The 16,658-nt window shown below is 55.5% G+C and overlaps 2 protein-coding genes across 2 annotated transcripts in view; one reads left to right on the forward strand and one right to left on the reverse strand.

Annotated features, from left to right (window-relative positions):
• Window positions 1-7,466, forward strand: part of LOC102941811 — a 32,093-nt gene extending 24,627 nt beyond the window's left edge. Inside the window, exons 12-16 of the mRNA XM_043541894.1 lie at window positions 175-709; window positions 2,068-2,466; window positions 4,076-4,202; window positions 4,928-5,041; window positions 6,565-7,466. Coding sequence (XP_043397829.1) covers window positions 175-709; window positions 2,068-2,466; window positions 4,076-4,202; window positions 4,928-5,041; window positions 6,565-7,466 — 2,077 coding nt within the window. The remainder of the gene's footprint in view (window positions 1-174; window positions 710-2,067; window positions 2,467-4,075; window positions 4,203-4,927; window positions 5,042-6,564) is intronic.
• Window positions 1-16,658, reverse strand: part of LOC102941352 (zinc finger protein 420) — a 289,208-nt gene that overhangs the window by 83,296 nt on the left and 189,254 nt on the right. The window lies entirely within an intron of this gene.

Consider the following 16,658-nt stretch of genomic DNA (forward strand, 5'->3'; position numbering starts at 1 on the left):
TGACTGGGAGCCTGAGCGGCACTGGGTGTCAGGCAGGAGCCGGGATTGGCATCCAAGCGAACCTGCCGGCCCGGGGAGCGAACTCCGCGAGGGGCCCGTCGGCTGGGGCCCCCGCCCCGGCTTTCCACCCCCTGTGGGGGCTACTCCGCCCCGCGGCCCGGCCTTGCACCGTAGGGAGCTGACGGCGGTGAGCGGCCTTGCAGCGGGCCCGGGCCGCTGCAGGGACCCGCCCCGGCCCGAGCTCCAGGCGGCTGAACCGGGTGCGGCCCGAGCGCCGCGTTTCCGTGCGGACGGGACCGACCCGAGCCCGCAGAGCGTCCGACAAGGCCCCGGGGCTCCCGGCGCCGCGATCCCCCCGCCGCCAGGGGCCGCTGCCGCCCCGCTCCCCGCCGGCCCCGCCCCGCCGCTCCCGGCCCCTCCCGGCAGCCAGGCCGCGGCTCCCTCCCTCCCTCCGGGCCGCGCTCGCTCTGCTCCGCCCGGCAGCGGGGCCGGCCCGTGGCGAGGCGGCGCCGGGACTCTGCCCAGCCCGCAGCGGGAGCGGGGCTCGGGCTCGGATCCGGATCCAGCCGCCCGGCTCGTTCCCTGCGGAGCAGCCTCGCCCGGTGCCCCCAGCCCGGCCAGCGGGAGCTCCCGGGGCCGCCCCCGGGCCGCGGTGAGGGGCGCGCCCGGGCTGGGACAAAGGGCCATGGCCGAGCGGGCCGCTGCCCAGGTAAGGGCCCGGGGGGGCAGGAAACCCCCTGTCCGGGGGGGACCCCCGGGAGCTTCTCCCGGGCCCGCGGGAGCCGGGACCGGGGCTTTGCTGCCCGGCAGCCGCGGTGTCGGTCTCGGCTGAGCGCCGGGCGATGGGGGCAGGGCCCCGCGCCCGGTTCCTGCCGCCGGGGCTCGGCTCCGCCCGGGGCCGCACGCTCTGGGGAGGGCCCCGGGGCCGGGTGGTGCCTCCCGGGCTCGGGCACACGTCGGGGCGGGGAGCAGCGGGCAGGCGGGCGGCCGGCGACACCGAGACCGGGCCCGGTGGCAGGTTAACCTGGGGCATCTGCTCCGCCTGCCCGCCCAGGGGCTTTGCTCTTTGTCCCTGCGGGGAGCCTGCGGGGCGGTTTTCCTGGAGCCCCCCCCGGGGGAAGGGGATAGTTCTGGTCCTGGGCGCCCAGACCGCGGGTTTCTAACGGCACGGGAACAAGGGCAGCGCTTCCTGCACCCCTGGGGCTGGGCTGGGCTCTGGGACAGAGACAGGATTTTCAGACCCTTCAAAACACAAACCTCCCCTTCTGCCCTCACACGTGTGTGGGGATCGGACTGGATACCGCCCGCCCCCCGGCTGCCCAAGGAGGCGTCGCTGCAGCTCAGGGGGGCTTTGCTACCCCTTCCCCCCAATGCTTTTATAAAAGGCAGCCTGACCAGAGATTCTCCTTTGCTGCTCTGAGCAACTTATTTATTTGTATTTGGCCCGCTGACGAATTCTGATTGGTTACAGCTGGCTGAAAACTTCCCAGATCCTCCAGGGCTGCCACAATGGTTGGCTCTGAAGAGAAAAGCCCTGGAACGATGCTGGATCTGCTGGGCCTCGAGAGCGCGGAAATGTTCCAGTTCTTACTTTGCTGGGTCTGTCGGGTGGTTACAAATACTCAGCTGGTCTCTCAAGTGGGCAGCAGGGGCACTTTAGGCAGGGGGTCTGAAACTTTTCCATGGTGTAGCCCACATCTTTAATAACGTGTGTGTCTTGCGGACACCCCCCTCCTCCCACTGGCTGTCACCCAGCCCAGCGCCCGCTGGTCTGCACAACTTCCCTGCGGCAACAACAGGTTTCAAAGCAGAAATGTGCCTGATAGTTGATCTTTCAGCCTTAGCTTCTGGAATCTCGTACTTTTGAGTGCTTAATTTCTCCACCTGACCTCTGCATAACATCATGCTAATTCTCCAGGAGGTTTTATGTGTGCATTCAATAAAAATAAAAATGGGGTCTGAGAAAGCATCCAGCAGCTTGTAGCATGCGAGCGGCTGTTGCTCTCTGGAGCTGCTGTTGACAAACGGGACTATGCTCCCAATTCCATTTTCCATGTCCCCACACAGGCTCCTGAATGGGACGTGGAGTCCCAGCACTCACCTCTTTCGCAGCCCCACGCTGTCCCCAGACGGACCTCTGTGAGGGAAGCCCCGCTGCAAACTGCGGAGATCTCCCTGACTCTAGTGGCTGCAATTCAAGCCGTGGAGAGAAAAGTGGACGCTCACGCCGTCCGGTTGCTGAACCTGGAAGGGCGAACAGGGACGGCTGAGAAGAAATTGATAGGTTGTGAGAAGACCGTGGTGGAGTTTGGGAACCAGCTGGAGAGTAAGTGGGCCGTGCTGGGAACTCTGATCCAGGAGTATGGGCTGCTGCAGAGGAGGCTGGAGAACATGGAGAACCTGCTGAAGAACAGGAACTTCTGGATCCTGAGACTCCCCCCTGGCACTAAGGGGGAGGTGCCCAAGGTAATTTTCCCAGCTGGCTAGATCATACTGATTAAAGATGGAGGGAAATTATGAGGTAATTGAGTCAATTTCTCCTCCACACATGCAAGGGCCAGATGTAACACCCCACTCAGCCCCACGCAGGATGTACAGGTATTACGCTGATCAGTTGTTTTTTGGCTAAGAAGCAGCATCTGCTTCGAGTTACCTTGTGATTCCATCCATCAGCCCCCGCTCCTCCTCCCACTGGGTGCTACACACGCCAGTCACGGCTCCCCCCAGAGGGTCAGTGAGCTCTCTGGAGCAGAGAATCACTTCTGTGGGATGGTTGTGTGGTGCCAGCTCTATAATCTCCACTCCTGACTGGGACCACTAGGGGCGATCACGATACAAATAACTAGGATAGAATCAATGGCTAGAAACAACTTGAAAGTGGCTTCAGGTCGTCCTCCGCCCCTTGATCCCCCGGCCAATTCATGAGGGTTTGAAAATCGCTCCTTCCTTTTAAGCCGTGGCGGTGTGGGAGACCCACACAAACAACAGGGAAACTGGCCGGCTTTGCGAGGGAGATGACAGAAGTGCAGCTCACACAAAGGTGCTGTCGTGCACAAAGCAAACAGGCTGAAAAAAGAGAGAGGAAAAGCCCCACCTCATCTCTTTCGGTTCTGGGCTCCGTAAGAGTTGCATATTAAGAAGGAAGCGTATGGGTTTTTTTTTTTAAGTTGAGGGCACCCCTTTAAAAATCGGGAATGATCCTGAACCATATCAGAGCATGCACTGGACTGGGAATCCAGAGAGTTGGGGTCTGTTCTTAGGTCTGCCACCAACCTGGTCTGTGACCTGGAGCAAATCCCTTCCCTTGGAGCCTTTTTCCCCTCCAACCCTATGACTGCCTTGTGAGCTCTGTGGGGAGGAGGCTCTCTTCCTGTGTGTGTATACAGCGCTCAGCACAATGGGACTCTGAGCGCAGCTGGGGCTTCCAGTAATGGAAGGGGAGTTATACCCAGGTGATCTATAGATCTGATATAAACCAGTCTGTGAGGGCACTGCAAAGCCCTGGTCAGAGCTGATTAACCCCATTCTGCTCCTTCCTACCCTCCAGCCAATGAAAGGAGAGGGATAAAGTGTGAAAGCCTCTGGAAGGGCTGTACCGCTGTGTGTTCTTCACTGTCACTTACCATGTGACAGGGATCCTACTGCTGGGGTTGCTTCCTCGGGTGATTTCACCTCTTCATGTAGGACCAAGTGGGAGGACGAGCATTGACAGATCCGGGAGGGGACAGGGAATTCCGGAGAGGAAACAGGCCCGGATTGTCACACCCTTACTCACATCGAGTAGCACCTGAGTGCATACCCTATTCACCAGGAATAAGGGTATCAGAATCGAGCCCTGGGTGACAAAAAGGGATGAAATATGATGATGTTTATTTCCTCCTCCCTGTGCGAGTTGTTCTGAGCAGTTTGTCCAGTAACGTGGTTAGAAGAAGAAGAAGAAAAGTTGTGAAGCATTTCCGTGGCGCGTGTGTTAAATATTCTCCCCTGGTCTCGTGTGTAGCGTCACGTGACCGCGCCTGCTGCTGCCATTACGATTTGACAGCCACTGCTGAGCGTGCAATGCTTGTGGTTGCAGGTCCCAGTGACATTTGATGACGTCTCCGTCTATTTCTCCGAGCAGGAGTGGGAGAACTTAGACGAATGGCAGAAGGAGCTTTACAAGAACGTGATGAAGGGGAATTACGAGACCCTGATCTCGCTGGGTAAGGATCCTCTCATAAAACCTGTGACCTTTGCTCTGGGGGAGGGATCTCTGCCTTTTCAGATCTCTGCCTTCCGGAGGCTGTTGAGGGACTGTAAAAGTCAAGTGAATTTAATGTCCTTTATGCAGCACGGTGTCCTTCACCGGCAGGTTTGACGTGCTACAGGGCTGGAGGGTCGATTGCATTAAATGCTGGTGTCAGTCCAGGACGGTTCCCGCCTCTCAAGCCGCAGCCTTCACAACTGAACGCTGCTTGGCCACTTCATCAGAGGTGCTTAGGGGAGAACGGGCCCCATCCAGAGCACATTACACACATGTGGGGCATGGGCCTGGCCCAGCTGCTGATCCGGAGGGTCCTGAGCATACACGTGGTGCTCTCCTCTGTCTGTTCCTTCCCTGCAGTGGGGCTAGGGGATCCGTGTGCCATTCCCTCCCTGCGTGGAGGTGAGTCCTGGCAGCTGTCCCATCAGCTAGCCCTTTCTGCTTTTTGCCCGGCTGGGGAGCAGTCTTGTGATCTGAGCCCATATGGAGCAAGCAGGGCTCCACTCCCTGCAGTTCCTCACGGACCCATCGGGGTGGGGAGAGCAGCTTTGCTGGTGTCGTGTTTGCCTCCATTCCTCTTCCCCATCCCATCGCCATCAGTGACCAGAGGGAGCTGGTTTGAAGTCCGTTCCCGCTCCGTGTACCGGGTAGCCGGTGAGTGTCGATATCTCTTTCCACGAACAGACTATGCCATCTCCAAACCCGACATCCTGTCCCAGATAGACCGGGGGGAGGAGCCGTGTGTCAGGGATCGGGAGGACTCCGAGAGGAGAGAGATCCCTCTGGAGCCCTGCTCGGGTGAGTTATAGACAGCCTCACAAAATGCTTTCTGGCCAGAGGTAGGAGAGAGAGAAGGTGCCGGACTGAGCTGGGGGTGGGGAGGGGAAACTGTGTGCAGAGCAGATGGGCTGGGAAAGCCGTGAGTGAACGTTCTTGACGACCAGTGGCAGAGAGGGGAGACTGGAGGGAGGCGGGAGGAGAGAGGGACAGGAGAGGGGGGCGTAGAGGGATTAGGGTGACCAGATGTCCCGATCTTATAGGGACAGTCCCTGTATTTGAGGTTTTTTCTTATATAGAAGCCTATTACCCCCCACCCCATCCCGATTTTTCACACTTGCTGTCAGGTCACCCTAAGAGGGACTAACAGGGAACACACTCTCGCAGGCCTCGGGAGTGAGAGCCGGGCAGACCAGCAAGGGAGCCACTGTGCAGAGCTGAAGGAGGTGATTGAAAGCAGAGCAGAGTTAGCATGTGGGTAAAGAGCCCATCACAGTGGGGCAGACAGGCAATATTTCAAGCCCCTGGCCCACACAGGAGGGTGTTAATGGCTTCGTTCGACCCCTGACGTTGACCTCCGGTTGGGAGGGAGGGCAGTTCACCTCCTGGGATCCAGTGGGAGAGGCCGCTGGAGGGGAGTTAAGAAGCGGGCTGGATCCAATGGCTGGAAGTTGAAGCTACACAAGTTCAGACTGGAAACAAGGTGTCCATTTTTGCTGGTGACAGTAATGATCCACTGGAAGGCGTTACCAGCAGTCAGGGTGGGGTCTCCACCCACTGACCATTTTAAACCAAGGTTGGGTGATTTTCTAAAAGATCGGCTGTAGGAATTATTCTGGGGCCGTTCTCTGGCCTGTGTGATACACAAGGTCCAACTGGGTGATTCCAATGGTCCCTTCTGGTCTTGGGATCTATGAAAGGGGCCTGGCTTCGTTTCCCAGCTGTCAGTGACCTGCAGTGGTACGAGTAACAGCGTACGGCCCTTTGCTGCGGCCGTGTGGTCTGCCAGGCGGGGCTCTCCAGCCTTCTGCCCGCTGGCTGCATCCTAACGGCAGGGGGAGAAAGCCACTTGTTCCCAGCACAGCCGACGTTCTGCAGAGCGCAGCGGATGGTGGACCCCTACCCTGGGATACGCAGTCAGCGATTTCCCTGCACCTGTGCCCCCCCGCCGTGCGCACGCTGACAATGGAGGGAGATCTCCCCTCCCAAGGGGCGCTGGGACAAACCGCCCCTCGCCGCTCGCCACCTGCCCTGGGAGGAGTGACAGGGTGGCTGAGATGCTGCTGGTGCCGAAAGGCGGATGGCACCCGTGGCGCTGAACCGGGGCAGTGGGAGACCTGCCTGTAGCTCTGTGCAGACAAGGCCTTAGATCAGCAGAACACTTATAACTGCCCCCCTTTACCGGGGTTTCAGCTCCCTGGCCATGGTCAGTCCCAGCCCGGCCATGGGCTTGCACTGGGAATCCACGACACCGTAGTTTCAGGAGGTTGCCTCCATCCCCCGCCTATGCAGTGAATACAGCCTGGCTTCTCTTTGTGTTGCAGCAGATGGTGGGGTGGTGGTCAAAGTGGAGGAGGAGAACCCTGAGGAGGAGCTGGAGAACTTGGAGCTACAAAGGACTTCGCCGGAAACGGAGGTTTTCCAGTGTCTGGAGCAGGGAACACCCCCTGAGGAGAGTCTGTGCAGCCCCGAGAGGGAGCCAGCGGGCCTGCCCGGAAACGGCCTGGAGGAGCCGTCTCTGTGCGGGACAGACTCCCAGGAGCTCGAGCCCTTGCTTGTTCACCTGCGGAGCCCCGCAGCAGCGAGGCTGTTCGTATGCGCCGAGTGCGGGAAGAGCTTCCGCAGCCGGCAGCATCTCACCCTGCATCAGAGGGACCACACAGGAGCGGGGGCCTGCCTGCCGCAGCCTGGGGAGAGCTTCACCCTGAAACATGGCCCCAGACCCCTCCCCGGGGCCCAGGCGGGAGGCAAACCCTACAAGTGCTCCGAGTGCGAGCGCAGCTTCTGCCACAAGTCCAGCCTGCGGAAGCACCACCTGGCGCACAGCGGGGAGCGGCCCTACACCTGCGCCGAGTGCCGGAAGAGCTTCAAGCAGAGGGTGAGCCTGGTGCTGCACCAGCGGATCCACTCGGGGAAGAGCGAAGGCTCCTTCATCTGCACACAGTGCGGTAGGTACTTCAGCCACCACTCCAACCTGACGCGGCACCTGCGCATCCACACGGGGGAGCGGCCCTACAAATGCACCGAGTGCGAGAAAAGCTTCACGCGCAACCAGTACCTGGTAGAGCACCAGCGCATGCACGCAGGCGAGCGCCCCTATCACTGCCCTGAGTGCGGCAAGAGCTTCCGCTACAAGCGATCGCTCTATTACCACCAGAACATCCACACCGGGAAGGGCTTCCCCCTGCAGGGCGTGCTGGACCCCGGGCCGGGCCACGTGGGGTAGACCAACCGCAGGGCCAGAATCCACGCTCCGTGGGGCTTACAGGGGGCTGCCTGCCTCCGAGAGCAACGCCCGGGAGCTCCAGCCATGGCACCGCAGCGACTTGATTGTTACAGGAACTAAGCTATATTTCGAATGCAGCCTTTTGTTAAGAGAAGTAGGAGTGTCAGCCTGGAGGAGGCGGAGGGTCCCTGTTCTGGTCTCAAGGCCGGCAGAGCCTAGCTGGGAGGGAAGGGTGAGGCGATGGGGGGTAGCTTGAAGGGGACATGGGGCCTTCCTAGCCCCACCTCCACCGAGTTGTTCATGTGGGGCTTGGCACTGATTTCTCTGCAGTGTCCCAGCCTCTGTGTCCTGCTGTGACTGAGTGGTAAAGGGCCCCGGCAGCAGGGAAAGGAGCATCCCCGCCGCAGGCCCTGGGCCTCCTGCAGTCCAGGGAGAAGAGCTGGCAGTAATGGTTATGACCCACCATGTGGGACCACGGCCTATGGCCTGGGTTAGGGAACTCCACACCAGGCAGGGCTGCACCCAGCTCGGTTTCAGTGGGTGTTGCCTGGGGATCCCCTGGCTCATGAATGTTCAGATATTCCGCTCCCACACTTTGCTGCCCCATGGGAATCTGTGCGGGATCCGTGTATTCTCATAGCAGGGGCCGTGGACGACCCAGCCGTGATCCTCTGGGAATCTTGCTCGGGATTCCTTCCTTCCCTGGGCTCCTCCAGTTCGATCCTGTGGTGATCCTTCTTGCAGTTAATTTTCCCACCTGCCTGCTGTTTGGCTGGAGCGCCCTGTGGTGCTTCCCTGGGGTACCTTGTTACCCCCTGCCCTTAGTGTGGGGAAGCTTGGTCTGTGCCTGCCAGGGGTCAGCTTCCCAACTCCAGCGGGCAACACAAGCCCGCCCAGCTAGGCCTCGCAGGGCCCCTTCCTCTCTGCTGGTTACCGATAGGCCCCCTCGAGCCTGCAGCATCTGTCTGGCGTGTCCAGCCCCTGGACTGCCGCTCACTTGCAGGATTCACAGATTTGCTGCTTCCCAAGAAACAGCCCACCCCCCCGCTGCCCCTCAGTTTGCTGCTCCGCTTCCCACCCAGCACTTAGATTGGTACATCGTGAAATCGAGGACAAGGTTATTTAATGAAGCCCAGAGCATCAAGCGATAGCAGATGGTTCCAGCCAAAATAAAATCATAACCAGTGTTGTAGGACCTTGCCTTTTCATTCCCGAGAGCCCCCACGGCTGGGAGAATATTGCTCACACCCCAATCCTGGCAGCATTTTACAGCCTCACTAGGTGCTTGCCTCTGAGGTGAGGGATTCCGGGTGTTTCCTTGCCCCCCAACCTCCACCAGTCCCATCCTTTGTCTTTATTCATAACAGGCCGTCAGCTGCTGTTTGTGTCAGCGTGTGCAATCTGCGAGAGAGGATGTTCACAATCTCCCCTTTTGCCTGTGGCTCGGTGTGCAGCCGGCCCGTGGTGTGAGCTGCCCAGTCACACATGGCTGGGGGGGAGAGCGGGGTCTGCTACCTCCTGCCTGAAATGAGCATTTCCAAGGTGTGTCGCCTCCTGGGGACCTGCCTTGTTCCCTCCAAAACCCTAAGAAGGTCATTTTCAGTCCAGAGCCAGCTCTCTTTAACCATTCTCCATACATACGTCATGCAATGATTCTGATGACTGGTAGGCTACTGGCTCTGCGTAGAGACCTTCGATGAACTCTGATGCATACATCCGACTTAGGGGATCCCTGCAAAACCCTGTGCCCTCTGCCAGGTGGCACCAAGGAGTCTGCGGGTCACAAGCCCATATACGTTGTAACCTTCCCCCACCCGATCTCTAAGGCCATTTCAGTGAGATGGGGCAGAGCGCTTCGCCTGTTGCAGCACAGGGGCACGGATCCCCCCCCGTGTGCTTCAGCATCACTGAGCAGGGCATGGCTCCCACGCTGCCTGAAGCACACGAGAGCAGAGCGCCCCTGGGGGACATGGCCTGAGAAGGACCAAGGTGGGTGGGATGAATCAGAGAGAGGAGGGGAAACGGGCAGAAAGCCAGGAGGGAGGAACTTGGTGGGTTGAAAGGTCCATGGGATGAGGTTCTCTCAACAGCCTTGGAGGTAGGGCAGGGCTATTACCCCCACTCTACAGCTGGGGAAACTGAGGGACGGGCTAAGTGATTCACCCAAGGTCACTCAGGAAGTCAGTGGCATAGCAGGGAACTGAACTGAGGTCACTGAAGTCTAGGACTGGTGCCCTAGCCACTGGGCCATCCTGCCTCTCATTGCCATTTGGAGGAGGGGGGCAGGTTGGTAGCAGCAAGAGTCTGGTCTGGGTTCGATTTGTTTTTGGCCACACGGGATGGTAAAAATCCGCCTCATGACTGAATCCAGTGTGACTTGCCCCCAGCCCGCTGCAGTAGTCCGGCTCGCAGTCTCCGCGGACGGACGCCAAGGGCTGGTTGGTCACTGAAGGATTTCTGTGCTGGGGGCAGCCCATTGGTGTGCTGCTGGTTAGCATCTGCCCGAAACTAAAGTGAAGACAGCTTTGAAGTGACCCCACCAACCAGGCTCTCCAAAGCATGCCAGGAGATGGAGGGAAGCTATGAACCAGCTGTGATGGGGTAGGTTCCCTCTGGGACCGGGTCCTGTCGGGTGCTAGTCTGTCTCTTTTACCTTTCTGCAGTTTTCTCCACTCTGACCCCCTAATTTCCTTGAGAGCCTCCACCCCGTACCCCTCCCCCACTGCTTATCTGCTACCCCCCACACTTACTCCACCTTTACCCTCCTCCCCCATGACCAGTGTAAGCTGTGGCTAGCTGTGTTTGTGTTGGCTGTTTAGACTGTAAGTTCTTCGGGGGCAGGGACCACGTCTTCTGTGTCCTGGCACCTAATAAATGATGATTATTCCCCCTATGGTGTAACTAGCTTGTCTGTTCCGACATTGTAACAATAACACTCCTAAACCCTAGTTAGGCTGAGCAGATCTCCTGAGCTGGAGAGAGCTCTGAGGTCTGGGCTTCTTCCAGGGGAAGTGAGGAGCAGGGGTGGCAATGGGCTGGGGGGTTAGATGGGAGGGCTGAAGAACTGCAGGACAGGGGAGAAAGGAGGGGGCAAACTTTGGAGAACAGGGAGGGGGATCCAGACTTTGGAAACCCTTAAGCCCACACAGGGTTGGGGGGAGATGGAGAAGGTGAGAAAAGAAGAACGTGCAGGGGAAGGAGAAAAGGGGTGGCATATGGCGGGAGAGGGGAGAACAGACCATGCCTGTCGGGGGAGCCCTGGAATAATGTTCTCTGAAGCTTGGTGGGGAAAACCTGACAGGTAGCCCAGAGTTTTGGCCACCCACAGCGATAACGCATCCTGCAGCGGGGTGCATTTAGATGGGTCCTTGTGCCTGTGTGGATCCCCCTGCTGCAAGAGCAAGGCCTTGGTTTTAATTCAATACAAAACATGACCGAGAAGCTGCCTCCATCCCTGGAGGAAGAGCTGGTGAAACCCACCACCAGCCAGCAGGTGTAAGGATGGCGCATGGTCATTTTTCAGACCAAACAACCTTATCTGTGCCCTTGTTGTGGTGTGGCCAGTTTTCTCATTGGCCTGTGCTAGCCCTAGCAGGCCCCTTGCAAGGCGTCATCATCACAGGGGTCTTAGCTGCCAGGTTGTCTCAGGTCGATGCCATAGGACTCGTCCTTTTCCCCAGGGGGGAATATCTGGGAGAACTGTTCAAGTAAAATCGTCTCTGCCAGTTGGGCTCCCGTTTTCATCTCCGGTCTGAGCCACCCCCAACAGGAATCTCGGGGTGATCAGACAGGGCCGACCTCCCGAAGGATCCCACTCCTCCTGGAAACATAGCGCAGGACCTTACATGACATACTCTCAGCCTTTAAATCCTGGCTAAATACATATTGGTGTGTGCTCCTAGCTACTTCATCATCAGTGAGATCTGTGTGTGTGAATGTCTTTTCCTTTTATGTTAATAGCGAGTGTTAAATCCAATGTCCAGTCCTTTAAATGTAAATTTTTCCTTGGAGTTAAACCTCCATTTCACACAACTGCAACTTGGTCGTTTCCTGATCTTCAAGTGTTTCACATTGCATCCTTCACATTTTTAATGCCATTTTTGTTATTTAATTTCCTAGATTTAAAATAAAAGCAACAATTACCCCCCACCCCTGTACAGCACAAGTGCAAGCCCTGCACAGCTTCACTCAGGGTCTCTGCACCAGACCCACACAGGCAAGGGTGGAAGGCGATGACGGGGGAAGGCTAGGGCTGGGGGAAGGGGAGGAGCCAGGTTTATGCAAATCCTGTGTTGCATGCTAGGGGTGCAGAGTGACTGCAAAATACCAAGCCCCCAAAATAAACCACTGTAGCTAAAACTAATAATAAATCTGTGGCCTCAATTTTCATCAATAATGGGGGATTTTGGGTGCCCTGATTTCCAAGTGCCCAATGTGAGCCATCTGAAAGAGTCCTGATTTTCAGAGGCAGGTTGCTCAGCACTTCAAAAACCTTGGGCCCCATTCACATATTTCAATTTGGACACCCAAACATGTCACCTCATTGTGACATACTATACCTTGGGGGGAGCGTCTTGTAACCCCCATATTCCTCATCTGTATATAACTGTGATCTTGCATATAAAGCAGACCGTGTGAGGTATCAGGAGAAAGTTATGATCTGCTGAAAGTCATTTCTCTATCCATATATGTATATCATTAATGCACAGGAAGTTATGAGAATTGTGTAGTATGGTTGTCACTAAAACATGCTGTAAATCGGGGAATCTGCCAGATACTAGCTCCCCAGAGGCAACAGCAAGGAAAGTATTAAATGCCCAGGCGGGGTGTCAAACAACCCATCAACCGCCATTGTCCGGCAAGGGAGCTACAATTCAATGACTCACCTGCATGAGGCCACACCAAGGGAATTGCTCATCCTTGCCTGGAGACTCAGCAATGCACCCAGACAGGCCTGGACTTGTGCTCCCCAAGCACATGGGACTGAGGGTATAAAACAGAACACAGCAGGCCCATTCTTCATCTTTCTCCTGCCCTCACTGATGCTGCAAGGAACGACACTGAGAAGACTTAAGACTCCAACAGAGGAGACTGGCCTATGTTTCAAGGGTGAAATCTGTGTACTATGAACTGCAGTATCCAGTGGGGTGAGAAAAACTCCTTAATCTAGATGTTGCCTAGTCTAATAGGGTTGAGACTTTAGACTGCGTGCTTATATTTTATTTTCTGTTGGTAACTAATACTGACTTTTTGCCTATCACTTATAGTCACTTAAAATCTATCTGTTGTAGTCAATAAATTTGTTTTACTGTTTAGCTTTACCAGTGAGTTTGTATGAAGTGTTTGGTAAATCTGCTCAGGCTCTGCAAAGGCTGGTGTATGTCCACTTTCCATTGATGAAGTGGTGAACCAATTAATAAATCTGCATTGCTCGTCTTGAGCAGTGCAAGACATTATATTTCTGGGGTACAGTGCTAGGAGCTGGGGGGATCTGGCTGGTGTTCTTATGTTGGTGCCTTTCCCTGTGTGATTCATGAGTGGCTCTGGGAGCATTCATGCCATCTAGCTGGGTGTGGGGGCTCCACATGTGGTTATGCTGAGCGATCACAGCGCCTGGAGGGGTTTGCTGCTGGTCACTAGCAAGGCATTGTGAGAGACAGCCCAGGCTGGAGAGAGTTCAGGGGGGCACAGCAGTCCCACAGTCCCAAGCTGCACCCCGGGTATCCCATCACATTCATATCACTAGTTGCTTTTGAAACATTCAGCCTGTGCCAATCTCATAAGAACATAATGTAAGAGCGGCCAGACTGGGTCAGACCAAAGGTCCATCTAGCCCAGTATCCTGTCTTCTGACAGTGGCCAATGCCAGGTGCCCCAGAGGGAATGAACAGAACAGGGCAACTATCAAGTGGTCCATCTCCTGTCGCCCATACCCAGCTTCTGGCAGTTGGAGGTTTAGGGACACCTAGAGGACGGCCATCCTGGCTAATAGCCATTGATGAACCTATCCACCATGAACATATCGAATTATTTTTTGAACCCAGTTATACTTTTGGCCTTCACAATGATTTTCACAGGTTGACTGTGCATTGGGTAAAGAAGTACTTCCTGAAGTTTGTTTTAAACCTGCTGCCTGTTAGTTTAATTGGGTGACCCTTTTGTGATGCTGTATGGAATCTGGGGGACACTTTAGGATATTATGAATACCAATATTGTAAAATTGCAATGAGTTGTGCCAGGTATGCCATGTAAGGTATCTGTACAAATGTTATACTGTAATTTGCCAAGTATGATAATCTTTTTAATATATGCTTGTATCACCTTTGTATTGTAAGTTATAGATATGCATGGTATATCTATGCATGAGGGTCGCTATCTTAAAGCAAAAAAACTTCAAATCCAGACTCCAGCGAGAAACTGCTGAATTGGAATTCATTTGCAAATTGGATACTATTAATTTGGGCTTGAATAGAGACTGGGAGTGGCTAAGTCATTATGCAAGGTAGCCTGTCTCCCCTTGTTTTTTTCCTGCAAACCCCCCCCCAAGACGTTCTGGTTAAACTTGGATTATTGCTGTGCACATCGTAAGATGAGCTGTTGCCAGCAGGAGAATGAGTTTGTGTGTGTGGTTTTTGGAGGGGGGTGTGTGTGGGGGGGGGTGAGAAAACCTGGATTAGTGCTGGAGGTGACCCACCTTGATTATCATGCGCATTATAAAGAGGGGTTTCAAAGGGGGATGGGCTGTTGCCAGCAGGAGAGTGAGTTTGTATGTGGGGGGGGGAGGGGGGGGAAGGGTGAGAAAACCTGGATTTGTGCTGGAAATGGCTCTACTTGACGATCACTTTAGATAAGCTGTTGCCAGCGGGGGAGTGGGGTGGGAGGAAGTTTTGTTTCATGGTCTCTGTGTGTATATAATGTCTTCTGCAGTTTCCACGATATGCTATGCATCTGATGAAGTGAGCTGTAGCTCACGAAAGCTCATGCTCAAATAAACTGGTTAGTCTCTAAGGTGCCACAAGTCCTCCTTTTCTTTTTACGAATACAGACTAACACGGCTGTTACTCTGAAACATGGTATATCTGTATTTCCAAACTTGTGCTCTGCATCTGGGTGACACTCCCAGACAGATTGGCAACAGCCTGCTTGATGGCCCATCAAGGGATATCAGCTGTACAATGAACCCATTGAAAGGTTCAGGGGCTACATCTTATGATTCAGCAAGGCAGGCAGGGGCATGCCTATGGACAGAACTCTAAGGTTTCCATGCCACGTGCTGGGCAGCTTGTGTTTGAAACAAAGGAAGCACAAGCTGCATGGCAAAAGACTATAAAAAGACAGCTGCATCCTCTCCATTTTGTCTTCATTCCTGCCTCTTACCTCTGGAGGAACTTTGCTACAAACTGAAGCTCTGAACAAAGGACTGAATGACCCATCCTAGCTGTGGATGTGTTCCAGAGGGACTTTCAAGCCTGCAGACTCACCAATACTGCTAAGAACCTGCTCTATGGACTTTGAAGTCTTTGTATGTATGTGACTGTTTTACCATTTAACAACTCTCCTCTTGTTCTTTCTTTTTTTCTTGATAATAAACCTTTAGTTTCAGACACTAAAGGATTGGCTGGCGGTGTGGGATTTAAGATCCAAACTAGTACTAACCTGGCAATGCGGCTGGCCCTTTGAGGGTCAGAAGAACATGTTGTATAGTGAGCAGAGTTTTAAATTACTCCGCCCCGTACTGAACCTAGACGCTGATTGGGAGCCAGAGACTGGAGTGCAATGAGAGGACTGTGTGATTCCTTTTTTGCTTCGTGATAACCAGTGTGAAGGATCAGAAGCGCAGTTTGTGACTGGTTGGGGAGTTTAACTTCAGTGTTACTCCCAAAACTGGTGGTTATCTGCTCTCCCTTTTGCAGCCTGCTCTGACCTTGGCATTTCCAGTGAGGGTTGCCCTAGGCACACTGGGTCACGCCCTCGTTCTTGTGTGAGGTGAAGGGGTAAGTAACCCTTCCCTATTCACTTTCTCCACAGCCAGTCATGATTTTACAGATCTCTATCATATCCCCCCCAGTCGTCTCTATTCCAAGCTGTACAGTCCCAGTCTTATTAATCTCTCCTTGTCTGGAAGCTGTTCCATAACTCTAACCATGTTTGTTGCCCTTCTCTGTACCTTTTCCAATTCTAATACACCTTTTTTGGGATGAGGTGATCAGAACTACACTCAGCATTCAGACTGTGGGCATACCATGGCTGTATATAGAAGCATTATGATATTTTCCGTCTTATTATCTATATTCCTCTCCTAACGGTTCCTAACAGTCTGTTGGCTTTTTTGGCGGCTGCTGCTCGTTGAGCAGATGTCCTACTAACGCCTCCTTTCATCTGCAGATCTCAGACCAAGCGGAAGACGTACTAGCTCTGCTTTAGGGATGGATCCACTGCGGCCATGGGACCTTATGGCATTTGCAAGGGTCAGACCCCACTAGCTGAAAGGCTGCCTGTTTAGACACCAGTGTCTTGTTCCAGTGCAGCACACAGCAAACGAGGCAAGTCATGCCCATCTTCTGGGGCTTGTTTCCCGTCTATGAAATGTGACCGGCAGCACTGGGCGCCTCTGTAGACCCCAAGGCGCTTTGGAAAGGAGGGTTGGGGGGACGAACGCGTAGACCCATTGTTGGGGGGACCGGCCCAGAAAGCAGGACTGGCCCGAGTTCGCAGGCACATCCCTTGCCTAGCGGGGTTGCACAGTTTGGTTCAATGGCTCTCAGCACCCGCTCTATAAAAATTGCTCCAGCGCCCGCGAGGGTGAGCTCACCTCAGTTATTGGGCCAACCTCTGCGGGCGAGGGAGACGAGCTTCCCAGCTGCTTCTCCCGGCTGCCGCCCCCCTGCCTGCTGGATGGCACCGACCAGCCGGGGCCCTGGGCAATGCGCCGTCAGCGCTCCCGGTGACCCCGGGCGGGTGTGATCCGCGGGCGGAGCGGCTGGCAACGGGCACGGCTGCGGGGGCGGCCCACGGAGACCTCGATAACCGGGGGGAGGAAGCAGCAGCGCGACAGGCCCCGGGCCCCCATCGCTGCGGGGCGCAACGCTCCCGCCGAGCCGGGGCCCGCTGCGAGCGCGGGCCGAGCCCAGGCTCGCCCTAGAGCCCGTCGGGGCTGCGCGCCGGTCCAGGGGGGCCAGTCTCGGAGCGCGC

This window comes from Chelonia mydas, chromosome 2 (assembly GCF_015237465.2).
Source record: "Chelonia mydas isolate rCheMyd1 chromosome 2, rCheMyd1.pri.v2, whole genome shotgun sequence".
Classification (NCBI taxonomy): Eukaryota; Metazoa; Chordata; order Testudines; family Cheloniidae; genus Chelonia; species Chelonia mydas.